Source organism: Pithys albifrons, chromosome 16 (assembly GCF_047495875.1).
Source record: "Pithys albifrons albifrons isolate INPA30051 chromosome 16, PitAlb_v1, whole genome shotgun sequence".
In the NCBI taxonomy this organism is placed as follows: domain Eukaryota; kingdom Metazoa; phylum Chordata; class Aves; order Passeriformes; family Thamnophilidae; genus Pithys; species Pithys albifrons.
The window spans coordinates 9,076,003-9,102,671 of record NC_092473.1 but is presented as its reverse complement, the minus strand read 5'-3'; the positions used below and the strand labels follow the sequence as shown (position 1 = coordinate 9,102,671).

General features: G+C 38.8%; 2 protein-coding genes across 4 annotated transcripts in view; one reads left to right on the top strand and one right to left on the bottom strand.

Moving 5' to 3' along the window:
• IQCK (IQ motif containing K) overlaps positions 1-17,206 on the bottom strand; it is a 64,731-nt gene extending 47,525 nt beyond the window's left edge. For both annotated transcript variants that reach the window (XR_011699176.1, XM_071570897.1), the window contains exons 1-6: positions 17,148-17,206; positions 15,793-15,860; positions 15,490-15,616; positions 13,709-13,806; positions 8,263-8,315; positions 8,074-8,151 (exon numbers count right to left, since the gene is read on the bottom strand). Coding sequence is in view for 1 of the 2 variants with exons in the window: in XM_071570897.1 (XP_071426998.1) it covers positions 8,074-8,151; positions 8,263-8,315; positions 13,709-13,806; positions 15,490-15,616; positions 15,793-15,860; positions 17,148-17,202 (479 nt within the window). In the remaining variant the exon portion in view is untranslated. The remainder of the gene's footprint in view (positions 1-8,073; positions 8,152-8,262; positions 8,316-13,708; positions 13,807-15,489; positions 15,617-15,792; positions 15,861-17,147) is intronic.
• Positions 17,207-17,264: 58 nt separating this feature from the next.
• On the top strand, positions 17,265-26,404 carry KNOP1 (lysine rich nucleolar protein 1). 2 transcript variants are annotated; one of them, XM_071571218.1, is made up of 5 exons: positions 17,265-17,306; positions 18,135-19,512; positions 23,031-23,099; positions 23,563-23,640; positions 25,988-26,404. In XM_071571218.1, the coding sequence occupies exons 2-5, from the start codon at positions 18,136-18,138 to the stop codon at positions 26,297-26,299; spliced, it is 1,836 nt and encodes a 611-aa protein (XP_071427319.1). In that variant the 5' UTR covers positions 17,265-17,306; position 18,135; the 3' UTR covers positions 26,300-26,404. The 2 variants fall into 2 exon arrangements, with proteins under 2 accessions (XP_071427319.1, XP_071427320.1); XM_071571219.1 differs by lacking the exon at positions 17,265-17,306 and adding an exon at positions 17,313-17,601.
• The last annotated feature ends 265 nt before the right edge of the window (positions 26,405-26,669 follow it).

Genomic DNA, 26,669 nt, shown 5'->3' with positions numbered 1-26,669 from the left:
AAAAGCCATTTTCTGTGGGTGTTGATTTATTTCCCACACACAATGATCAAAAAGCATCCATTGGAAAGGACAAAACAAAATTCATTTATATGCATTCTTTTATAATAAATGTAATTTAAAGCTAATGAACTACAGGACAATAATGCTGCAATTCATGAAAATCCCAGTTACACAGAGTAGCCTTGGCCCAGCATTAGAAGGGCTGCCAAGGCCCACTCTCCCTGCATGGGGGACAGGCTGAACAGCCTTGGCTTGGAACACCTCAACATTACGGATTTGGATGCAGCAATCACCTACAGACACATGCAGCCCATGCAGGAACATTATCTATGGTATCCATACTATAAAGACACATACACTGCAAAGTCCATTAATTAACAAGACATTTATTTATGCAGTATTACATTTTCTGGCTAAAACACCACAATTTCTTTTGGAAATTTATTTTACAGTATATTACAGCTCAAGCTAATAGGCTTGACAGCTTACATTTTCCTTTCACTTAATTTCATTCATATTAGTCTCTGCCCCAAGAAGCTTCCTATGCTCTCTGACATCTTTCTCTTAGGGCTTGTCTTCACTGCAGGAGCATTTCAGCCTAGAGCCCAATCTTACCTCTTATCTAATGCTACACTGACTGCACCGTTTTGGTTTGTGTACTCAGCTAAATTGGTCTCATCATCGTGTCAGCTGGGTTTTGGCCTACATTTATTTTAATGTGAAATAAAACCTTGGTCTGCTTGGAAAAGTTGAAATAAGACAAAACCAAAAAGCAGTCTCTCCATTAAGCTAAACAATCTTAGCTCTGTGAACATTAATTAGCATTTCTTCTGCTCTGGGGAAATCATAAGTGCTGGACAAGCAAGGCTTCCTGAGCTAACAGCTTCTTATAATCAGACTTGAAGTTCTGAAGTTGAACTGTGCTGGTTTCCCTGATAGGCTTTCATCTTCTGTTCTATTTTCGATCTTTTTGAAAACCAAAACTTAGAGTGGGAAAATCACAGGAAGACCTACATATTTTACAGCATTTATATCAAAGACATTGAACTTCTCTAAGAACGAGTACATCTCCAAAGAATAACTTGAGACTTCTCCCAGCCTGCAAGGTCAGCTCTAGCACTCGTTTCCTTTCATTTTCAAATTATAAAAATGTCTATATTATAATCCAACACTGAAACTGAGAAACCAATTAAAAAAATCAAGCAAAAACAGGACTTAATTTTCAGTATGACAGTCACTGGCAAATATCAATCCTTTAATGGCACAGCTTTAAAGAGGAGAAGCCATGCCAGGTCCAGTTTTGGCTGAGAGAAATTGGCTGAGAGCAATTGGCTGTGGGTCAAATAAAAATAGACTCTGAGCAGAGGCAATCACCCCTCAGCAGTGAAGTAGGAAAAGAGAGAGTCTGTCATCTGTGGCAGAAGACAGCTGTGTGCTCCAAGGAGATTGAAGCTGACAGTACACTGCACACTACCTACATACTCCTTATTTAGTCTTTGATTATGAACAACCTAAAAAGCCCACACACTAAACATATCAATATCTATTTGGATACATATACCTTGTTTAACATAAGTTGCATCTGTAAAAGAGCATCAGTAAAATGACTTTTCTTATGTATTTTATTTTACCGAATCTGAAAAAAGCAGACACTGAGCAGAGGAAAGGTAAATTCCAGAAGCAAATTTCTTGCTTTCTGAGCAAACTTGTACAGATTCTGATTTTGTGAGATACTCACTAATTATATTACATTATGCAGGTGGAATTTGGCACCCAGAAGACATAAAACAGACTTGCATTAAATGAATGTATGAGGTATTGAAAAAGGTTCTTACTGAAGACATGTATCTGATTACCTCATGGACAGAAAATGGGGTTCTCAATGAACTCTGAAGAAGGGAGGAAAAAAGTCCCTACATTATCTTGTCTCCAAAATAGAGAAAATAACACTGAATGACTCTGAATACAGTCAGTATTTTTGCACAGTAATGCCCAGGAACACCAATTGACTTTAAGTTCCCAATTTGTCATACAAATAGGCCTGATTCCTTCCTTGGCAAGAAATCTAAGAACAAATTTAATCAAGAAAATTTTCAGTACATATAATCCAGGATTTTTGTAATTGCTCTTCTTATTCCAATCTGTTCCCTAAGAGTAACAGACAACCCTCAAATTTTAACCTTAACTGCAGCCTGCAGGACCCCTGTGCTAGAGAGAGCATCAGTGCCTGGGGCTGATGGTGTGCAGGTGAGAGGGGAATATCCAGGTGCAGCCACTGAGGGATCAGAGATCATCCCTAGAAACATTGAAGCAACCCTAATGAAAGGATCAGGCCTCCCAAGTTTCAGGACAGTAGTCATGACCATATTAAACAGCCACATTCACTTCACCTTTAGTTTGACTGTGATGGTTATTGTTCTTGAATATTTATATCATGTATGAACATAGGCAATGACAGAGTCACTGCAAAATTCATAATCTAAAAGAACAGACCAAAGAATAGGGATACATCTTAGACATGCAAGTAAATGACCACGGTGATCTGCATAACTCTCAAAAAAAAGTGTTTTGAGAAAGTCTGGTCTGGGAAGTACTCCAAAAGTTCACATGCTGATCTGAATAACTAAAAAAAAATTTTCTGGAAATTTGTCAAAGTAGTTCTTTTTTATACTATTTCTTATTTCTACTCAGACATTCTAGAAGTACTGCAGTAAAACCTGCCTTCATTGAGTCTTTCTTCTTACATGCCTATCCAGAGTTGCAAAAGTGTGCAACTATGAAAAAGTATAATTTTGATTCAAAATAAATGTCTCAAAAATCTCTGCTTATAAATACCATTAAGATCATTTACCCAAAAGGCTGGAAAAAGATTGTTCATAAGCAATCAGACACTGAAGTACTGATCTATCTGACCTAGTATTTAAAATCAATTAGATATATTAAGCAAATATTACACTTGCACTGTATGAGTTTCACAGGTTTACAAGGATATAATCCCACAGACACTTGACAAAAACACCCTGGAGCATTTTCACAGGTCAAAATGAGTGTGAACTGAGACCTTTCTTTTAACATTTTCAGTATTAACACAACTATTCCACAGTCAGAAAGAAATTACTAATCAGTGGTTTGCTTTTGCAGCAATCTAAATGCACTAGAATAAGATTATCAGTATTTGAAGAAGAAAATCCTTACAATATAAAAGAAAACATTATAGTGCATTGTATGGAGGGTATGTTTTGGAAGGGTTGTAAATGTAGAATAACTAATCTTCTTAAAAGAGGGATTGCAAATGAGTAGACATTTTAAAGTGTGAACTCTTCCTCTCTATCACCTCCTCCAAATAAAAGCTCCTGCAGTGACTTGAAGAATTAAAAAATATATTAAATACATTCAAGGGTATTACCAAAGTGGCCGTAGTGATAATATGCATTCAATTGTTAACATACACAACTATTAATATACTTTTGTCTTTATATATAATGAAGAAAGGACGTGATAAAAAGAAAAGATAGTGTGGAACTAACATGAGCAAGTCATCACATGGGGAGGCAGAGTCTTGTAAAGGACAGGAGACTGAGGCAGAACAGGTGACTGGCAACAAGAATGTGAGAGGAACTAGAGGCAGCACAGCAAGAAGCCTTAGTAGTGAGAACATGCCAAAAACAGCAGTGCAAGAATCTTTTGTCTTAAGTTTTGTTTGAAAATTAAAGTGGCTTTCTTGCTTCTTAATCTGGTCTCTCCTTGGGGAGGACTTACCCATTTTAATGCTAAAACCCAGTTCTTCTGTGCTTGCATACTTGCTACATGTTTTGAAAGTCACCACGTGTCACCTCAGTTTTCTCTCTTGTAGGACCAGTATTTATGTAGAGTGTTTGTGGTCCTGGGCTGAAGGAAACTAAACATGGACCTATTCCAAAGGCCACTCATGTCAACGGGAAAATTTCCATTATGTTTGTGTCCTTTAGATCAACATCACATCCTGAACACATGAAAAACTCACAGCAGCAAAAATAACTCTCCCCTTAGTGCTCTAACAGCAACATTGGGCAGATGTCACAAAACTCTGCTATGTTTTCAATTTCCTCATTGCCATTTTGACAATCTACATAAATTAAGTATCAACAAAGCATCAGGAATTACACCATAAAACCTTCAACTCCATAAAGCATCATTACAAAATACAAATATTTTATACAGAAACTTTGTGCAATTTTTCAACACAGTTTTTAAGTAAAAAAATTTTCCTTTGTTAACTTGAATTCTTTTTTTGTTATTAGAATTAAATCATCTGTCCCTACCCAAAAAAAGTATTTCAAGCTAAAATATTAAAGATAATGAAAGAAAAAATACATAATGCAAATCAAATATACTCCAAACGTGGCTGGTTTAGAGACAAACCAATGAAACATAGCAGTGTGCAGAAAGCAAAGCTTGTGGAAACTGGGCATATTATGGAAAGGAAAAAAATCAGTCACCCATGCAAAATTACCCCTATTGGCCATCTGAGAACTGACAATGAAGTCAACTGTAAAGGCAGCTGAGACCAGCACACTCCACCTAATTAAAATATTTGGAGGAGGGAGAAAAAAATAATCAGTGTATATACATGCATATACACATATTTGGCCAAAAGCCACTACTTCAGATTTAGTGCATTTATAGACATATATATCTTAGCTGCCCTCTTCACTAAAGCCATCATAAATTTGTTTTCTCTGTATCTGCACACTTGTTTTAGTACACACAAATAGATTAAACCTAGAGATTAAACCCAGAAATGTGTCCTTCTGAACTGAGTATCAAGTAAATATATTTAATTTTTAAAAAAGAGAAAATGCAGATAAAAAAATCTTGAGAATTACTTTTTATCTGACCTTCAACAGCCAGGAAAATATTTATGTTTATTCCTAACCTAGACCTATATAACACCCTCTCTCATTGAATGTAAGGGCCAAAAGTGAACTTGAACAATGCTGTCATATTATCAAATTGATGTGACAGACTTTCATGGTATCACTGCTTTTCAGAGCAGTGGAATTATTTTTTATTGGTCTATTTATATTTCTTTCATTAATATGCTAAAGAAGGTTGTGTAATGATACTGCCATGATACACAGACTATCCCTGCCAGAAAAGTAAAATTTCAGGAGAATCAGAGCATAAACAGAGCTCACTCTTTTCCTGCCCCTGATTCAGTACACACAGCTTGGTTATTTGTGATTGAGCTTCACTGCTGTTCAACCAGAAACACCACTGGAAAATGTTGACAAAAGGCAACTGTGTTGCTCATTAGCATATTTATAGGAGTACAAAACATTCACAGCTCTAATATTATTTCCATTACTTGGTTTTATCAGCAGCCTTGAATGTAAGAACAGGTACCCCAGCATGTCCCTCAGCATGTTCCCAAACACTTGTGTTTGTCTCTTGTTCAAACAAACTCCAGTTTTCTGCTCTCTGAAAGGTCCAGCTGTGCTTTAAGACAACAGAAATGTTTTGTGCTCTCCTGGATGTGATGTGTAGATTTCCAGTCAGTGCTGAGGCTGCTCCTCCTACTGCTTTTGAAATCTGCTTCAGGAACTGAAGATTCCCAAGGGATATGATACTTTGCCAGTGCTACTGGTAACATAAAGAACCCCAGAGAATACAAGGTAACTATACAGCAGCTTTATTTACTGATGTCATAGCAATTACTATAAACACTAAAGCTGGAAATTAATTCAACTATAACAAGCTTCTTCACCTACAATAACCAGCTTTTGAAGGTATAACATTTGCATTTAAAATTCAAGAAACCAATGCAGCATTTGGGTCTCCTTACAAAGGAAAAGTAGGCTGCAAGATCTCATTTAGAAGCACATCTTACAGAGAGTAAGGCTTAGAAGACCATGGCTTTGACTGTTCTTAAAAAAAAATGAGCTACAAAGAAGAAACTGGAGGCACTGGCAGAGAGCCAAAAAAGTAATACACAAGTATGGAATATATTAAAAAAAAGCTGTATCTCTTACACAACAAAAAATTATCCCTCTGGGTTTCTTTTTTTTGTTTTGGTGGGTTTTGTTTTTTTGGGGGTTTTCAAGCATTAAGACTGCTTTGCACTGATAAACCCATCTAATTAGTTGGGATCAGGATGTTTCCCATCAAAATTTGACCAATACGTTTTAGCACATTGTCTCTTGTATATTTTTAATCCTGTTAAAAAAATTAAAACTCCTTTAAAAATAGAAATGGAGATGACAATAAAAAGCATAGAATCAATTGCATTTTAAGTGTGATATTTGAAAGGATATAATAATAAACTATTTTTGACATCTCCAGAAGGACATAAAATAAATTCTCTCATTTTTATTCTTATTTAATATTGCAGCCTCTCAATTTGCTTTCTTCATAAGCAGTATTTGTTAAATCTGTAATTTTAAGATAAGTCCAGTTGCTATTCAATAATAATTTTAACAATTAAATGTTAAATTTAACATTAAGGAGGATTTAAGATCAAGTGTATCAACTTATGTAGGACTTTGACACTTCAGTGTCCTTGTGGAGCTGTCACTACATTATTTAGGAGCACCAGGACTAACAGAAGCTGTGAGTCATTCAGGCTGTGATTCCACAGTGTATTTCTCTTGTTGGCAAAGCTGACTTAAGCAGTTCCTGCCACCTCCTCTATATCTTAGCAGCTCATTTGTTCTCTTCACCTTTCCCTGAGCCTTCATTTTAATCCTTTGTTTGTGCCAATACACAGCTTTGTTACTCTCGAGGTGACGCAGATTGGAGAAATTATCTTTGTTTTAAATGGCTATACAACCCCTCTTGACACATTTTGGCAGAGAGATTCCTAACCCAGAGCAGGTCCCTGATCAGAATAACCAAGCACCTGACCAAACAGACAAGGTGATCTTAGGTTGCCTACAAGCAGGTTGGGGTGAAGAACAGGACAGAGCAGGGAACCATTTTGATCAGCTTTACTTCCAAGAGAAATGTTTGTGAAACTGTGATCTTGGATACAAATATCCATCCTCACAAATCAGGGGTATCCAAACTGCCATACTGGCTTTTCAATGCTTAAGGAATGAGTATGACAACCCCACTGCAGTTCATGGTCACTTCCCAAAGGACAGAATTCACCTTAAATGGGAACCTGGTTGCCCAGAGCCACGTTTGACAGAAGGAAGCAGATGTGTCCCACCAGGGGCAGGTTTCAACGCCGTAGGTGCCGTCTGAAGGTGCTGGGGTTGAGATGAAATGGGTCACTTTGCAAAGGTGTCCATCTCTCATTGCAGAAACTCCCCACACAACTCTGATATGTGCCTACCTCAGACAGCCAAATGAACCATTTTGACATAATCTCCAGCTTGTCCCCAAAGTCAAATCTCAATGTTTTTATCAACTACCAATCCAGACTCCAACTAAGTTTTCAAATTGAAGTTTTTCTTTAAAATCTGACCTCTGTAACTCTTTTATTCTCTCACTGCGGGCTATGACTTTACTTTTCTCACACAGCAGGTATATTTTGAAACTAAAGGCAGTGTCAAGGACAGTAACATTTCTTTCAAAACTACTATGCAGCTTGGTTCTACAGGAATAATGAGGAATATATGATTGAGGTTGTCAAAACAGGAGTTCATTTCTCAGATACAAAGTCATAATGTCTGCAAAAATGCATCCTGACACCAAGGATTATTACAGGTATTTTTTAAAACAGCTGCCTACAGTTAGAGGAATAATTTCTTGACTATATCCTTAAAGATTTCCATAGTAGGAAGCAGCACTAAAAACACCACTTTGCTCAGTAGTACAAAGATATTCATAATATTACCAGACTATTCAAATGCTCTGCACTCTACAATTAAAATGTTTAGGAATTTCAAACTAATTTCTCTGTGAACAGTTCTGGTACAAAATACCTTGTAAGTAATACATAAGCAAGTTAGAAAGCATCACATAGTTCTGTGCTGCACACAGTAAAGGACATTTTGAGGGTACAGCAGCAACACGCTGAAGCTTTTTTGGAATAGCAAAGGCAAAAGAATAAAAGGAGAAAAGGTTACTCTGAGTACTGCAATAACTTACTGGTCCTTTAGCCAGTCCTTAACAAAAGGAATGGAAAATAATTCTGTGAATGACTCATCTTCCCTCTTTGGGTTCTTGCTAAAAAAAAAGGAAAACAATTCATTAATTTAAATTTCAGCTATTCGATTTGAAAACTAATGCCTTTGAATCATTGAGAATAATTAATATCAAAAACCATGATTAACTTACTTATATAACCACTCAGTTAGGAAATCTGAGGCAATAAATTTCGTTCTTCTTCCCTAAAGATAGAAGATAGTTTCAAATTATTTATTATCTTTGGATTAGTCATATGTTTTCACTACTGGACAGGAACAGAAGCTAAATTGACTGCTTTTATTAAATAAAATATACAGTACATTACTGTGTCTACTTTAATATTGCTACTGCCAACAGTCAGTAGCTCTGCCAAAATTTTAGAAATTTTGTGGAATACTTTCAGGTCAAGATAAACTATGAGTAAGAAAATTCTACATATATCATCTTGATGTTTGCTGCAGCAAATACCTCTGAATGGTGTCACTCTCATTGTGAGGAAGGGAACAGAACTCATTCATACAGGAAAATACATTGTCAATCACTTGCCATTTTGTTCAAAGTTCTATTATCATTCTTAAAATTCTTCATTTCTTCCAAGACACAGAAGGAACATTGATTGGATATTGTATTCTCCTGCATGGAACCAGCTTGAAGGCGTTGGGAATACTTCAGACACACACAAGCAGAGTATTGTATGGCTGCTCAGACCAAATCATGTGTCGTGTAGCCCAGAAAGGAAGGCAAAACCAGAGGAAGGCAAGTCTGTCCACAACCACTGATGCCATGGACATTACAGAGATTCAGGTAAAAAGTTGCAAACCTGGAGCTTCAGAGCAAAACATTTGAGCCCAGTTCCAAATCTCTACCAATAAAGAGAATTTTGCACAATGCTTTGCAGCAGGTTTTCCTTAGAGACTCAAGCAGCCAGCATGTTCAGCTAGACAGCCAGCCACTCAAAACATGAATTTTAGTAAATACAGAATGGATTAGGACCCTCCCTTCCTTAAGGATTTCCTCTCCATTCCATCTTGACAGACAATGTATAAATGAGTACAGGTGCTCATTCTGGTTATCACAAACCCCAATAACCATGACATGGAGAATATAAACATAGACTTCTAGTTGGAATAACTGGAGAGCTTGGCTGGTACCCTCAGAACCCCTCGTGCACGAGATGTGTGATGGATGTGCAGTCACAGGGGGAACACTAAGAGACACTCAGCCCCTGCAGATCAGAGACACCGAGGGCTTTACCACAATAGCAGCCAATGAGCTTAGAGAGAGCTGAGCTCCCATCCAGAAGGTAACACTTACCCTGTCAAATGGGAGATCCAACTGCAATTATGACTTCTTAGAACAATTCACACTGGGTAAACACTTCTGTGAAACTGCTAAATGCCACAAAAGAGGCTGAAGGCCTGATTAAAATGTAAGAAATAAAGATACTACTACCACTTGCTAAAAAAATGCAGTAAACATGTAATTGAAAATTTAATGCATGAAGAATGACTTTACTCTATGCATTATCCTCACCATCTGTGTTTCTCCCTGTGCTACAAGAACATGATGGAAAAAGGACTGGGGGATGTGAACAGAGAGGCAAGAAAAAAGTGCTCTACATAGAATAATTCTTTCAGTTCGGGGTTTTGTCATAATTTGAAGGTCAGCCACAGGTGAAGTGGAAGAGGAACATTACGTGAGGTGCTGACTGCACAGTGAGGAATACAGGGCAGTCATGTAACTGGGGATGACAAGGGTGAAGTTTAGAGCCAGACTGCAGGGCATTCCTACATGATACTCAGGAAAGCTTTTACTTTTCTAAGTGAATCTTACCCTTGCTAGACACACTCTGACTCCCACAGAAAAGGAGAGCTTTAAAACAACAGAGACAAGAACAGAAGAGAACATCATAAATTTGAAACTATTATAAATCCTGAGCCACATGTGTCTTTATGATCTGTTTTATGACAACTGAAGCTTTGGGGTTCATGCAGTGCTCCATCAGAGTGTTTGACTGAAGAAACACAGCTCCTTAAACAATATTCACAGTTATGCTAATTCCAGATACTTTCCCAAGAAGCCAAACACCTAAACTTTGAGACACCAGTATGTTCACTGCAGAACTTTCTATGGGTCACTTTAGATGTTAAATGGACAAATTCTGACTTGAACAGAATCTGTACACAAATAGCAGAGGCTCACTGTCCCTGTACAGATATTCTCAATCACAGTATGAAATTGGGTCCCATTACTTAGTGAATTGTTTCGGAGAATAAATTCTATGCTTTGACAACAAAATTCAATTTAATCTAGCAGTTGTAATTTAATCTGTTTTAAGTAAATTGCTTTTCCTTTGCAACAGGAAAAAACGATCAGAACAGGGTTGTCAAAACAGCCATCACCAAAGGAATCAAATTCATCTTGTTTTATCATTGTTAGAGGCAGTGAACTTATCAGGGAGGAATTCAGTCAAGATCAGTATTTTTTATTTTGTTTTTTTTTTTGCCAGGAAACAGTTTATTTTGCTAGTGAATTAAATCATTAGTTGCACAGCAGTCAACATTTATAAAGGGAAAAAATTACATAAATTGACCTGCCTTTGACACATTCCTCCTATGCTGCATGAATCAAGATAAACACAGGAAATATCTGCACAATGTGCATTGTTAACTTGCAGATGTTTTTATAAACTACTTATATTCAGAATTCATTTTCCACTTTTCAGTTTAAATATTATGGGTTTAGTAATAATCATGAAATAATACAGGTGATCAGAAGACGGTAAAGTCATTAGGAAACCTTTTTCCATTCCCTTTTCCTGATGTATCACACTTTAAAATATAATATATTCTATTACAGAGTCTGATACAGAGTCCTCCTTCCGTGATAGCTTACTAAAAGTCAGAGTTATGCTAATAAAAGCATTTATACACTTGCAGTTTTAGTGCTGAAAAATGAATGCACTAGTCAGTTCTCCAGAGAGAAAAGATTTAAGAAAATAGTATTTCCCCTGGAGGCATTTGACAGCAGACAGGATAAAGCATAGGAGAACTTGTGGTAGGAAAAAAAATCCAGTGAGGGAATACACTGGGCAACCTAATAGGTTTCTTTCATCTCTACTTTGAAAACGAAGCTTCTGTAGATTGTTCTCATATTTCTGTCAGCTTGAAGTCTACCCATCTATCTCCCAGCTGGTGGGTTTTCTAGGTTTTTGCTTTTCCAATTTTTCATATGCATTACATAATGCAAGAGAGCCTATTTTAAATGACATGTTTAAATTTTTAAGTTTCTGTATCACCTTCCAAAGAAGATCTTGCAGATTTCTTTCCTACACAATTCACTACTTCCAGTACAAGTGTCTCCCTTTCCTGACTTTCCCATGTCAGGAATGTTGTACAATTCTTCCTCTCCAGACATGGATGCATTTTTTCTGGTCTCTTCCTTGAACTTCTCTGTTGGTCCCATGATCTGATTTCCTTTACCACAGTTTCAACCACTCGACAACTCTTCTACTTAATTTTTCATTCTCTTCTCATTCATTTTCATTTCCTTTCAAAACATGAAAACTTTTAGTCCTTCTCATCAAAATCGCACCCTGTATTCTCCCTCATAATTCCCTCTCTCTTCTCCCAGGCTTATTCAACATTGACTGCAGTTAGTTTGATTACTCCTCCCCTTTCTCCAGGGCTTCTTCCATTAATCTTCCAATGGTTTACTCTGTACAACTGCCCTTTACAGGCTTTAATGACTCATGTCTAGCCAAAATTCAAACCCACTATTATCATCCTTCATGATTCCAGTTAGCTTCATCACAATTAATCTTGGTCCTCCCTTATTCTCTCACAAATTCCATGAATCTTTCAAATCTTGGTTCTCCTCCTGGTTTTGATGCCATTTTCCAGTGTGTTTATCACAAGATCCTTTTTCCCTGTTCCTGCTTTTCTTGGGGTTTCTAAGGACTTTGCTTTTGATCCTAAAAATCAGTTCATGTTATAGCATGAACACTTTTGACACAAATTATAGCATGGATTTTTTTTTCTCCAAATCCATATGGAAAAATACATTTCTTATGAAACAGAATTATAAATAGAAATCACGTATTTAGGTCAGAAAAGGAAACAGAATGTCCAAGTACAAGCACCTGGACAGCAATGGAACCTGGACACAAATATTCAGTTATAGGGAAAGCATAAAGAGCTATTGTTTTACCAGTTATTGTTCAAAAGGAGGAAGAAATGATGTCACAGTGGAAAATTATAATCTGACATAAGTTTGCTTTCCTAACCTTGGTTCCCCAATATCAGGACATCTCTTCAGATAAGTGTCTTTTCCAAAAACTATACTAATTTTTGTGAAGTTTCTATACATTAGAAAAGAATTGCTTTCCTTAGTTTCTACACACAAACCCATACAAAATACATTTTCAGAACACACACTTTCTAACATACATACCACTGAAGATCTGCAAAATTTCTCAGGTTAAAAATTGACAAAGTAACCTTAGATTTATTCTGAGACTGAAGCTGAAATAATTCTAAGAATTTTAATATTTTTGTATTAAGTGCTGGTTTATTGCCTTCAGAAAGAGGTAACATCTATCAAGGCCTGTATTTTAAATCAGTTGTAGGATGTGCCTTCTTACTGTTAAAGGATTCCTTTAAAAGAATCAATATAGATTAAAAGTGTGATGAATATTATATATCTTCAATATGTTCTAGCCCAGATAATGTAAATGTGATGGCAGGAATGATGGACAGAAATCTCATATAAATGAACCATTTTCCTATTTCACCTGTATTAATCACAGATTATAAATACATATACATGTAAATCAATTGATTTAGAGACACATACAAATTTTGAGAAAACTGAGAAAATTTTGAAATAATTGTTATTAAATTTATAGACTGGGATTTGAAATTCAAGTAGTCATGACTGCAGAAATGATGAAAGACCCCACAATTCCCAGTACATAAGCTGTTGCTGGGGGTCTGTGAGTCAGGCTATGGTGATACAATGAGCTTTATTTTGCACCATTTCTAGTCCCTATCAAGGAATGTCTCTCTAGATGTGCCTACAGGCACAGACACTGAAAACAAATTCATAGAAATAGATGTAACAAATGATTATTTTTAATTGTATATTTTTATAAGCTCATTAATATGGAATACCCTATTTTCCAATTAAACAGAATTTACACACAATGTTAAAATTTATCTCTATTAGGAAGCCAGGCCAGCAAAAATAATTGAATCATGAGGTAAAATCCACCCTCAAATGAGTGATGTGTATTAATCTGAGAGGAAGTTTGTTTCTCTAAAATACAACACTATTTAGGCCAGATACAGATGGATATTTAAGAAGGATTTGTTAGGACCTAAAGAATGCCACAATGACCAAGTGTATGTAGTATGCAATCTGTTCTGAATCACTGGAGAAAATAACATTTAAAACCAGATTCAGAATACATCATTTTATGTTATACCATATAATTGTGGTTGGTTTTCTTGCAAAAGACCACATTATGAAAATACTTCCTGTGAAATAAAGGCTGTAACTTCCAGCCAACGATTTGAACTGAAAACTACAAACTAACCTCAAAACAGTTTTCCTTCTCTGCTTCGTGCAGCAGTTCAGCCAATCCAGGTAAGAGCACTGGAAATATGTAGTACTCCAAGTATTCCCGAGGAGAACCTGAGCAGAACAGGAGAGCTTTCACTTACAGGTAAGCACTTCAATTTCACAAAAAGACAAATATTAGAAAGGATAAACTCAGTACCAATCATTTTCTCAATACCATCACAGCTCACACTAAACAGATTCATTCAGTTCAGATACAGCTACTGATCTGTCTTCTCTCCAGCCAAGACAACATAACCTTGAATAAATTTCAAACTGAAGGTTCACCAACAGTGTAAACTCAGTGTGCCTCAGAGATGGCAGACTTAGTTTTAAATGAGTAAACTCAGACACCAGAAGCAGTTTAGTCATAGAAATAAAAAGCAATGTGGACTAATTTGCCCTGACAGGAAAAAATTAGCCTGTGCTGAACTCGGTGCTCTTACAGCCTGACCACTTTTGGTATCTTGTGCCCTTTACAATCTGCATTATCAGAGTTGGTCATAAAACTGAATTTCTAGACAGAGGAAAAAGCAAAGATTATATTTCAGTGGTGCTGTGATTTCTTTGTCATAATTACTTCTTACTTGCCAGATTCTTCAGAAATCAGAATGTGACTCCACATATCGAATTTTTCCCCTTTCAGAGGGCTGCTGGGTTGGCATCTCTTTCCATTCAGGAAGTATTCAAGTTTTGGTGTGGTCAGTAAACCCTAAGTCATAGAAGTGTTCTCTTCTGGAAACACAGCTGAAACTCTGATGGTATTCTCAGGTTTATACCTTTAATTGGTTCATATATTGGCAGAAAATGTTAATAATTGGAGGAACACTATTTATATGGTGCCAAGAAAGGACTGAGCTTTGTGCCAAGAGAAAAGGTGGCAGCCTTGGGCTCTCAGGTGCCGATGATGCTGCGCCATTAACGTTAAAAAAACACCCAAACCCTAATCCTAACACAAAAGAGAAGCCTAACCCTAACCCTTACCCTAATCCTAAGCGTAACTCTAAGAGTAACCCTAACCCAGGAGATGGGAGTGGAGAGAGGAGAGGGTCTGGCAGAATAGAGAGAACTAGGCCAGCCCTTTGTGGGCTGGCACCTTTCCTCTTCCATTCCTTTTCCAAGAGGGATCTTCCTCCGTCTTCAATTCTTGGCGGAAAAATGGCAATTTCCCAGACATAAGAGCCCAGGGTAACACTGCTTCTGACTGGCACCAGGAACTCCTAATGAGCAAGAATTAATGGAAGAGAAGACAAAATGGAGGGCTAAAAAGCATAATAAAACCCCATTGCTGCTTGGTAAATTTTATAAAGTATAGAAATTGATGAAAGTGGAAGAACAAAACCTTGTAGCCATTTCCATTCTGATTTGCAATCATATGGGGAAAGACACATTTTGACAGCAATTTTCAAATTCAATTATCTATTTAGTCTATTGATCCTAGTTTTGCATTATTAAATTAGAGGAAGAAATGCCTGTCTTTCTCTGATTTAAGTGGCTAAATAAAAAGTCACTTATTCAGAAGAGTACAGACCTTAGCCAGTCAATGCTACTGGTTTGTAATGCAGCATTTGAGATCTCTGCCATTGGCCAAGTGTCCAAGCTGGCTCCCTGTTTACAGACCAGGGGCCTAATCATGCAAATCCCACATAAGAAAAGGTGTTGCAGCTGTTAATACTCTCAGTTAAATAAATTACAAACCCTTGCCATATGCAAGAAAAATAATCACAGCAGGGTTCAGGACAATATGGTCCTACTTACATGTTTTGGGATCAGGTGGCTCTGCCTGGGGTACAGGAAGCAACTCTTGGTGAGCAGGATCAGCTGCAGGGCCAGAATCAAATTGTTCCATGTGTGATGGCTGTGACATTCCTGCTTCCAAAGGCACCTGTTCAAGATAAAGGTAACCCATCAAAATACCCCAATAGACTACACAAAAAATATACAAACCAATTCAACAGGAAAAATTATAAGGTCAGTTAAAAATTATTCAATTAAAATAATTAAAATATTAAATCTTTTAAAATCAGCCATATGCATATTTTTTACTTGAACTGTACTCACAGATCCTTGTTGAGGAACTTGTTCTGATTCAGGAACATCTGGAAATTGAGGGTGTTCTGCTTCATGTTCTAAAAGTTAAAAAAAATAAGTTTAGCAGAAGACTTTAATTTAAAAACATATTTATTTTCCTCCTAAACAAGTATTATTTTCTAAATGGGTTCTATTTGAGTTTGAAAGAACAGAAGTTAGTATACAATAAATATTTGTTAAACATAAAGTCTAATGTTTTAAAACAATCGAGAACTTTAGAGCCTCCTGTCTTGGCTCTAAGTCAAGCGCAAAGTTCTCAGTAATAAAAGAGCTTTTTGCTGGGAAAAAGATTTTCAACAAAAATAACAATTTAAAATATTCCAATGTAAGTAAAATGCAGATGCTTGCACAGAATTGACCACTGTTTTTACCAGTAGACAATACTACTTTACATAGTGGATTCCTCTACAAGCAATTAAGTCTCATGGACTTTGCTAAGTGTTACTGTCTCCACTTTCAAAAAACCAAAAACTAACCAACCAAAAAAACCACAAAAAAGCCACCCCACCAAACCCCCACAAAAGCAGTACATGTGATCCTCATAGATTACTGAGTGACTCAGGATAAGGAAAATAAGTAAAGGAGGATGGCAATGGACTTGATTAGAAAAAAATTACAGATTACACAACACAGAACACTCAGAGCCAAACCCAAGAGGTTCACTGTCCCTCCATTATAATGAGGCTTCCTGGCATCACCAAAACCATGTGTACTACAGATGTCTTAGCTAAGTTATACTAAACAACTTCATTCCTACATTTAAAAAGGCTGGTTTAACACAGAATGCCTGCTTTTTAGGAATTATAAAGTAGTACATGAAGAGAACCCCGTTTGGGACCTGCAGAACCACAGTGCTGCTCTCCAGCCCTCCAGCCTTGGTGCCCTCAGACTCTGGGAAAAGACCAAGACTTCTGCTGTAAGAACGGGGCTCTGAAAACCGGAGGTTTGTGTCCATTTGACTTTTATAACAGCCCTAAGAGTCCTCTCTCTGGTTTCCCGAGCAGCGATCTGACTCCCCCACAGGACCAGCCACAAAGCGCAGGTCGCTGCCAGCAAACCAGAGACCGCGGCACACACACACACAGACACACACAGACACACACACACACACGGCAGGGCCCTGACAGCAAATGTTGACAACACAGCAGCACAACAAGGAGCACGAACAGAAGAACAGAAGCGCTAGGCAGTGGGACGGGCGGGTCTTGCGCACCGTGGGGCGGGCACAGCGCGGCCGAGCAGCCGCGAGAGCTCGGGGCAGCGCCGCGGGGCCTATCCCCGGGACACGGAGGGGGAGCGAGGCCGGGCGGGCGCTGGGCTCCCACCTGCGGGCTTCGGCCCCGGCCCCGCGGCCTCCCCGCCCGCAGCCGCCATGGCCATGGCCGCGTCCCGCGCGTTGCCGCGGCAACGGCTCCGGGGGCGCGCGCGGGGCGGGGCGGCGCGTTCCCTTCCGGGGCGGCGGGAGCTGCACGTGGGCGCGGAAGGTGAGCGGGAGTAGCGCGGCCCGGCCCGGCCCCAGGGCTCAGCCGCCCCCGGGCCGCCCCCCGGGCGGGGACGGGGCATGGGGGGATCCCCTGCCCGTGGAATGGCCCTCCGTGGGCGCCCGACGGCAGCGGCGGCCCCCGCGGTGGCGGCCCCGGAGGGAGGCCCTGACGGGCAGGGACTGACAGGACGGGGCTGGGGGAGACTGGGGTGTGCTCTAAAGGAGTTTGACACTGCGGCTTTAAGGATGCATTTAATGGAATGCCGTGGATTAGCTGGTGGTTGAACATTGAGAAAGTAAGTTGGGGTAAATGGGTTTCTCAGCACAGGCGGGGGGCGTTGCCGAGTGGGTACCAAAGGCTCCTCTGCTGCGACCTGCCGATAGGTATATAAATGTCCTGAGAAAAGACAGGGAGGGCAAGCATGGGAAATCGAAGGAAGAAATGGATTTAAGGTAGTAATTCAGGTGCCTTGAAAGGATTTTGTGATGCTGAGAGGCAGTAAAGTGATGTGAAGTTCAGTGTTAAATGAAGTGCAAAATCATAAGTGTCTGAAAAACCATCTTATCTATCTAATCTATCTACCTACCTACCTATGTGTGTATGTGTATGTTTTGCCATTTAGGAAAGATTTCTAGAGTAGGTATTTCTGTGATGCCACGCTCTGCAGCAGACAGTATTTTCTGGGTTCCATGCAGTTCTGGTTCCCCTCACCAGGGAAAGCAGACTGGAAGTGCAGGGACAACAGGAGGTCTGGAATGGTTCCAGAATAAATAGGGCTTGTACCATCCCTGTGAAGCAGCTTACTAACATCTTCATTTCATTTTTTAGAATGATAATAAAGAAAAAGAGAAAAGAATTTCATGAGGAACCCATAGAGAAAAAGAAAAATGTGAAGACTGTCATTAAAATTGAGGAAGATATTCCAGTTGTTGTTAAAACTGAGGACGATGGCCAGCTTGAGACAAAAACAAAGAAAAGGAAAAAGGAGAAGTTAAAAAATGACTATTTAGACCAATTGCAACCAAAGAAAAATAAGAAGAAAAACAAGAAAAAGAAAGTTGACTCTGAATTACTCAAAGAAGCACATTTAGAAAGGTTTGTGAATGTCAAAGGTCATCTGGATTCAGAACTTCAGGAGGAATCAGAGGAACAAACAATTCTCAAAAAGAAGGAAAAAAAAGTCCCACGTCATTTCTCCTTAGACAAGGATAATGAGAGTAGTGACGTGGAGCTTTCAGATCATGCAGATGGTATTAAGAAAACTGAATTCTCTTTAAAAAAATCCAAAAAGAACACTGCTTTGGATTTGGAACTGAATGGTGCAGTAAAAAAGAAAAAAAGGAAGAAAGGCACTTCTTTTTCTTTAGAGGACATCCAGGACAGTGAACAGAAGCAATCTGAGAGAGTATGTAAAAAACCCCACAAATACATTCCACAGGAAGTAGCTTTCACAGGTGAAAACCATGACACAGATAATGTCCAGAGAAGAAAGAAGGGGAAGAAGAAGAAGAAGGATAAGTCTGACTCCTTTTTACCACTAGCAGATAATCAGGACAACTTCTATGGAGTTCCTGGTAGGCCCATTGCATTAAGTGACTTAAGAAAAAGGAAGAAGCAGAATTCCTGGGAAATGTCATTGACAAATAGAGAGGAAGAGGACACAACTGAGAGGTCTGGGAGGATCAGAGAGACTAAGAAGAAGAAGAAGAGAAGCAACTATATTTCTTCCTCAACTTGTGGAGATCAGCAAGACTGCACTCACAGCATTCCTGATAAGTATCTCCTAGCACAGCAAGAAGTTGATTCTGAGGAAGAGCTTTCTGGAACAAAAAGCAGGAAGAATTTCAAGGGTAATATTCAAGTCATCAAGAAGAAAAAGAAAAAGAAAAAAAGGGTTCATAAAGAGGAGGAGGAGGAAATAACATGTGCAGAAGTTTCTTTAAACAATAGTAGTGCCTCTAAAAGCCAAAAAACAGGAGTACGAGAAAGGAATAAAAAGAACAAAGAGAGTGAAATGGAGCGAGCTGAGTGTGTGGCAGGGAGTGCTGTACATGGGGCATTATGCAATAATAATCACATGCTCTGTGACAGAAAAGGGAATAAAAGGAAAAAAGTACCAGCACAGGACTTTGCTGAACAACCAGGTTCAGAAGAAAACATAAAAAAGACAAAGCTCAAGGCAGAAGACACAGGGAATGAGTCACTGGTAAGTTATAAAGAGGAGGGCAGCTTTGCATCCTCATGCTAAGGATTCAAAAGCTTTTTAGGTAAAAATCAAAAACTTTGCAGGGTGTTCTGCCTGTTCAGAATATTGAGATGAATAAGGGCCCCCACTGGGTGTTGAGAAGCAGGATCAGCTCATCAGCTGATTTTTGTACATTTAGTACACAGTAGTTGTGACTCATGGGAAAGTATTTTTGATGCCTGGTGCTGTCACCATGTAGTGTTTCAGTTGTGAAATTGTAAATATTACAACCAACAGCAAGTACTGGCACAAAAAGACAAATATTGCAGTCATAAATGTTCTTCTGTCCTTCAGTTGCTCTTAACAAAGTGGAACACTCTATAAAACAGGATTTTAGTACCACATCATTTACCCTGAGCAGGTTGGTAACATTGGTGGCATGAGTGCCTGTAACTGTCCTCAAGCTTTGCTGTTAATGCTGGAATTATGTAGAGCTGGAAACAAGGGGAAAATTCAGCCAAAGTGTGTTGTCTAACACAGACAAAACTTTAGAGAAAATGCTAAGCATAGACTAGGCCTAAAGCATTGATGTATAAATTCTGACAGAAAAATACTAGAGACCTAAACAGATATTTTTACTTAGAGTAATAAATCTGTGCAAGAAAATACACAGATGTAACAGCTGTGTAAATTGTAACTGGAGGTACCTGGGATTGTACCCAGGCTGACTGTTAAAGGAAATCCCATCCCAGAATCTTGCAGTGCTGCCATTTCTGGGGTGAAACGAACACGAGGAGGAGCTGATAAAATATTTGAAATACAGAGGTTTCTTCTTTGATTATTTTTCTCCAATATTAGACTATTAAGATCTTGTTTTATTGCTTTAACCTTTTTCTTTTTTTTTTTTTAATCTGATTATGGTCAGCTAAAATTTCCAAAAGTTAGTACCTACATGTCCAACTTCTGTTGTTATCATTGGGAATTAAGCTGTGAAATGCTCAGAAATTCAATAGGTATCTCTCTGTATCTAGCTGCTTAAACAACTTTGAAAGCAGCACATTGCAAGTCATCAGGAGCTTGTTTATATTTTCCTAGATAATGGGAGACTCCAGTTGGTTTTTATCAAAAACTTCGACTGGTTGGCTTGTTTAAAAGTCAAGCACTAGTTAATAAGGTATCACTGGAGATCTTTATAAACTAAGGATGGAGCAGGCGTGGCATGAGCTGCCTCCAGCACACTCCATGCTGTGCTTTGCTTTGGGATGCACTCATATCATATGCAGTTTCTTCAAGTTCTGTGGAAACCTGGCAGCTGTCTGGTGTCTAACGCTAGTAATTAAATACAGATTTATGTGGAGAACCAGACACAGGCTTTTTCACAAGGGTTTGTGAGGGGAGTGTGTGCTTATCAGTCATGAGGTAAGCAGATGTTTTGGGCTTTTAACTTCAGTTTCTCCTTTTGACCTTTCAAAGGACAAGGTGGTTTTATTGCTGGGATATATTTTCTAATTAAATTGATATTGCCTTTTTTGAGACTGTTAGACATTATTTGGATTCTTGCAGCTGCTCATGTTGTGCAGAGGCAAGATAAGCCTCACAATGACATGTAAACCTGCGTGACCAGCTACAATGAAAACCACAGTAAATACATTGCTAACAATTGAGGAGAAGGGTGTAGGGTGATGAATATTTTATTTCTCATTCCCATATGGATCTCTGTCCCTTAATAATAAAATATACTTCAGAGAAAATCTCCTGAAGATTGAGAAGTCTGGGTTAATCAGTTCTAGGGAAGTCCAGTTCCTGGCAAGCCTAAAGACACTGCACTAATAGATGGCTGATAATGTTGGTCTTGCATTTAACTGTGCCATAGTCCTGACACATTGTAGTCTACATGCCTGGAAAAATCCTCTGTTGGGTTCCTGCAGCAAGCAATAGAGTAAGTTTTAAAGACAACGTGGAGTGAAACCCACTTAATATCACTGGCTGGTATTTTTCCCATTGGATGCCATTGCAGTCAGCTTGGGCAGAGTGAAGAGCAGTGAGAACTCAGTTCCTACTTTGAAGTTGTTTGCCTGCAGGCAGCATAATCGAACCACGTGTGAAGGTGCTCCTTTTCCATGAAGTTGGGGGAAGCGTGGCACACCTCCATGGGGCAGATTTTCCACCCAGTGGCCTTCAGCAGATCAGCACCATGCTGGGAATTAGCAGGGATGGGGCTGTTCCCCCTTCCTTGTCTGCCACTTGACCTTCAGGCTAAAAAAAAAAATAAGCTGCAGTTATTTGCAGAATCCTGCCACAACAATTTTCCTGCTTGTTTTAATAGATCTGAAAAGACAGTACCAGGCCATCTAGAAGTAAACTGGAGGTTGGTTTTGGTTTCTTCTTTTCCTCCAAGAGCATGAGCTCTCCTTGCTGCAGATGGTGTTTTCTCATTTTTAATAGTGCATGCATGTGTGTGTGTAAAATCAAAGGTAGCTTTGGAAAATGAGTTAAATCATTCATGGCTTTTAATAAAACTATGAACCCTCAAAAAAGTAACAGCAGGCTCTGCTGACAGAAGTATGTTACAAATCTTTTCCTTGTCTTCATTTCCCTGGCTGTTTCATGCTTGGATTATTGTGTTAGCTGTATCAATAGATCTTCCCTTTGGCCACCTTTTTCAGGCCAGTCTAAAGCTTATGGCTCTAATTTACTACTGTCCTGGACTTATTACTTATCCTGTTATACTGGATGCCCAAAAAAATCTTATTCTAATTATAAATTTGGCAAAGAAAGGCTGAGGGCAATGATCCAGGAATGCCAGTCTCTGGGAGCAAAAGTTGCTGAAGGGCTGCACTTTGTGGAAGAGTGATCAGTATCTGGTTGCCTGTGGACTCTGCCACTGATTTACCTCCTGCCATCCAGCCCATCCAGTCCTTCTGTGGCTGCTCTGTCTCATCCCATCAGCTCCCCATGCCTCCCTCTCAAATGTATGTTTGCTGCCATAGTAGGAGACACTTGGTGTCTGTGTCCTGCCTCTCCCTGTGCTCTTCCACACTGGAAGCATCTTGGGGACCATCATCCCCATAGAGCAAGCACAATGCAGCTGTCTCTTGATTGTTTTTTTCTTTGTTTCAGAGAGACCTGTAATTATTTTACCTCCAGTTTTTAAAATATTTTAACTTTCATTTGCTCTGTCTCTTATTTCAAATATAAATTTAAACTTTAACAAAATAGTTCAATTTGAAATGACTCTGCCTGCAAATGTTACTTTGTGTGCCAGTGATGTTGGCAGATCCAATTTAATGTGTGAATTTAAAAAAATCTTTTATCTTCTTAGCTAACAAAAAAAAATCTCTTTCTTGGGGAGAAAGTTTCTTCATAGAAATACACAGATTAAATTGGCATTTTCATCTTAGATCTGACTATTTCTTCTTGCCCCAGAATAGTACTACTGATTGCTTAGTGTTTTAACTACTTTTTTGCTAAGAGCTCTGTAAATTCTAATTAACAAGAATGGACAAAAATAATCATACAATCTTTTTCCTGTTTTACAGGAACATCTAGATGGTGTAGTTATTGTGCAAGAAAAGAAAGGAAACTGTGATGAAGTTAACATAGACAAGGTATGTTTTCCTTAATTGTGTAAGATTCAAAGCAAGTCAGCATTTCATATATGCATAGGAATTGATACAAAAAACCTGCTTTGCTGCTTTCCCTACATAAAGCTCTACTTAAAATGTGCTTTACCTTCTATAGGTTAAGTCCAAACCATAGAGCTCCAGTAGCTTATCAGGTTAAATACAGGGTTCTTTGCCTCTCATCAATGTTGGCAGTTTCAGTGTAGCTGTTTTCTGCATTTAGAAAATTAAACACACCTGATAACATCAAAATATTCATTTAACATACCAGTAGAAAAATCACAGTTCTCGTGTTGAGTGTGGGAAAGGATCACATACAATTTTTTAATTATCCTTGCAAAATTCTGAAGATAACTGATTATTTTTATAGTTCCTTTTTTTCCCTGTGAATTCATTGAACACAGAAGACAGTGTCTCATGCTGCATGTGTAATTTTTGTGCACACCAGGAGAGGCGTCAGGCTCTGCAGGAAGAAATCGACAGGGAATCTGGCAAAACCAAGGCTTTCAGTTCCAAAGTGGGACAGGTATGTATGAGCTTGGACCTTGGTCTGATGGAAACAGTGTGTCCCAGAGCAAGCTCCTGAAAAAATCACTGTGCTCTTCTTTATATGTGGCTCGGGTACATGGCTTGGCACAAGTGTTCCTTCTGACTGCAGATTTAAGGTCATGGTATAGAGCAAGTTGGTACAATGCCAAGAGAGTCTGAGAGCTGACCAGTGAACTCCTTGGCATTGTACAGTGCTCTAATTCCCATCCTCAGTCCTCCAATAGCAACATTTTGTCTGGTTCCTCTAGAGAATGAGCCATGACAAATTGCTGCAGAAGCATTTGCTGCTTACTGTGAAGTACAAATAATTCTGGGCTATGAATGTCGCCATCAGTGAAGTGTATCTGATTTCTTATCTGCAAGACTTTGCAGACATTCTGGAAGGGGTACATATGGAAAGGTAAAAGGGTGACAACTGATAGAACACATGTGTGATGTTTATAGTCAGTCTTCTCACAGCATCTGCATCTTTCCTCCACTTCTTTGAAAGATGAAGTTTATGTCTTGCTTTTGCATCCTGCTCAGCCTGCCTCCTTTACAGCAAGGCAGTGGAAACTTGCAGTAGTGTTTAGCAGGTTTAATAGGATTGAGGCTTTGCTAGTAATTCAGGATTCTTAGTTGTTTTGCAAGACTGCCAGTGTGCCTAGAAGGCTGGAATATGCCTCCAACAAATGCCAGGAACAACTTCTGTAGATGTAACATAGTGGGAGGCAGTCTGTGATAGCTCTGGAACTGCAACTGTCTAATATTGTCTGAAGTCATTGAGAAAAATGACATCCTTGGCAGGGGATCTCAGTTCCTTGGTGCTGATCTGTCTCTGTTTAGTAGCATGCAGAGCAATAGAAGCTGTGAAAACTAATTCATCAGCTCCACTAAGAGTGAGCTGGAAATGCTTCAGCAAAAGCTGAGTGTAGTGCCTGCCAGCAACTCACTTGAAAAAAATTACACAGTTTGACAAGCTGTGATTATATTTGCATCTGTGCAGATGCCTCCCATTCCAAAGGGAGGACTTATATATATCTGTATGTGACTAAAGTGTATCTGTATATGTATCTTTGTCACAGGCTGGGCTTACACAGCAACTTGCCTTTGCACACAGTAAAAATACTGAAGTATTAGGGGTAGCTCTCTTTTAATAGTAGGTATTCTGGCCTGTGGTAGTGAATGATACTGCAGCCTTGCATTTTTTTTAACTTGAAAAAGCCTGCTAGGACTTGCCTGCAATATTGTGTAGCATGCTGTGTGTCATGTTGGCTGGCTGCTGGAGAATGACTGCTCCATGCAAGCTACAACTGTTCACTTGGAAGGATTTGGGGCTGACATAAACACACCACTAAATTCACAATTTTTCCTTTGATGTAGCCAGCTTAGTCTATTTAATTATTAATCAGACATTCTTCTACTTAGTATCACACTCAGTTTTAAATTAAAAATAGGGAGTAGCAATCCTGCTAAAAATATTTATGCATAACTGCATAGCTAGAGCTCCTGAATCAAATAAGACCCTTAGATAAAGAAGCCTGTTCTTAGGTAAGCCAAAAGTTCTTGAGCTTTGTAAATCATATGATTTATCTTGGGTTATCCACAAACAGCTGAAATACAATTTACCTGGACATTGCCTCCTCAGAAGGGAGCCAGAATCTGCAGACAAAGGAAAAATCCTGAAGGGGTAAACTAATTCAGACAGTGAAAGGAGAATACAGTGAATACAAAAACCAGAGCAAACTGCAAGGGAGGGGAGGCTGTAGGAGAACTAGATTTAGTCCTGTTGGATATGTCCTCAGTTTTTGCACCCTTGCAATATTAGTTGTAATTAGTGGGATGAAAATGCCAATATTACTTAAAGAAGCTTATGAGGCAGATGGAACACTGTCTCCAAAACTAACTTAACAAAACACTGCTGAAAACAACAGTTCCTGAACTAGGCATTGGGAAAATGAAAAGATAACCACTCGAAGTGACAGTGGAAGAGGATTATGTCTGACAGTTTTCTTAGAGTAACAGGTGATGTCTGGCTCTTGGAGCTGGGTAAAGAGAGAGAGAAAAGCCAAGGTTCCTAAAGCCAGAGGGAAAGGAGAGTCTCAAAGCGCATTAACTCGTCTCCAGGTTAAAGGACCCGCAGTGCTAATGAAGATGCACTCACACAGAGTTGATGTCATTCTTCTACCACATCCTGTAGGAGGTACTGCCCATGCAGTAACTGCTTCCCAGCTTTGTTACACTGTCAGGGTTTTGTAGCTGGTTTCTGTTCTCATGGTACACAGCCAGAAATTGTCTTCCTTGGTATCTTTTACTTTTAGTGTTAACCTTTTTCTGCTTCACAGGGTACAAAGTTTGGACAGTGGAGCACAGCTGCTTTTAAAAGTTCTGAGGAAGAAATGAAGTTTTTTAGACTCATGGGTGGCTTTAAAAAGGGCTCTATGCCTACCCAAAATCTCTCAGCAACTACAGCCAAACCAAACATGGCTCTGAACAAGGAAGGGCAGGAGAAGTTACAGCAAGCTCTGAAGATGGAGTTTGACAAAGCAATGGACTTGAAGCAACACAGAGGGATTGGCCTTGGATTTCAACCTACTGCCAACAAGAAAGTATACATAGACAAATATACATCTAGATCTATAAAATTTGAAGATTAAAACTCCAGTAAAAAGAATGAAAATGCAACGGGCAATTTTTTTTTAATTTCCAGATGTTTTTACCTGAAATAAAATAATAAAATGTTTAAGAAGTTTGATTTGTGAGATACTTTTAGTTCAAGTTTTTGACTGCATATACCAGTGGAGCTGGGTCCTCACTTTCAGCTAAACAGTAACTTTTTGAAACCATTAGCATGTTTCTGCCTCAAGGCAAAAGAAGCCTCCTTCAAAGACTGAAGATACATGTGCGATGCCTACAACTAAAGTTCAGTAATTTTTTTAAAGTACTGATTTAATAAACTTATTTTTAGCTACATCTTAGTGGTTTTCTGTAAAATCTTCATATTTTTACATTCAGTGAGTGCTACAA

Excerpts from the sequence above, each read along its gene's own strand:
- KNOP1 (XM_071571218.1), top strand. The coding sequence starts at position 18,136 with ATGATAATAAAGAAAAAGAGAAAAGAATTTCATGAGGAACCCATAGAG. Across the intron at positions 19,513-23,030 it reads ACACAGGGAATGAGTCACTG|GAACATCTAGATGGTGTAGT; the intron begins GTAAGTTATAAA and ends CCTGTTTTACAG. Across the intron at positions 23,641-25,987 it reads TCAGTTCCAAAGTGGGACAG|GGTACAAAGTTTGGACAGTG; the intron begins GTATGTATGAGC and ends TCTGCTTCACAG.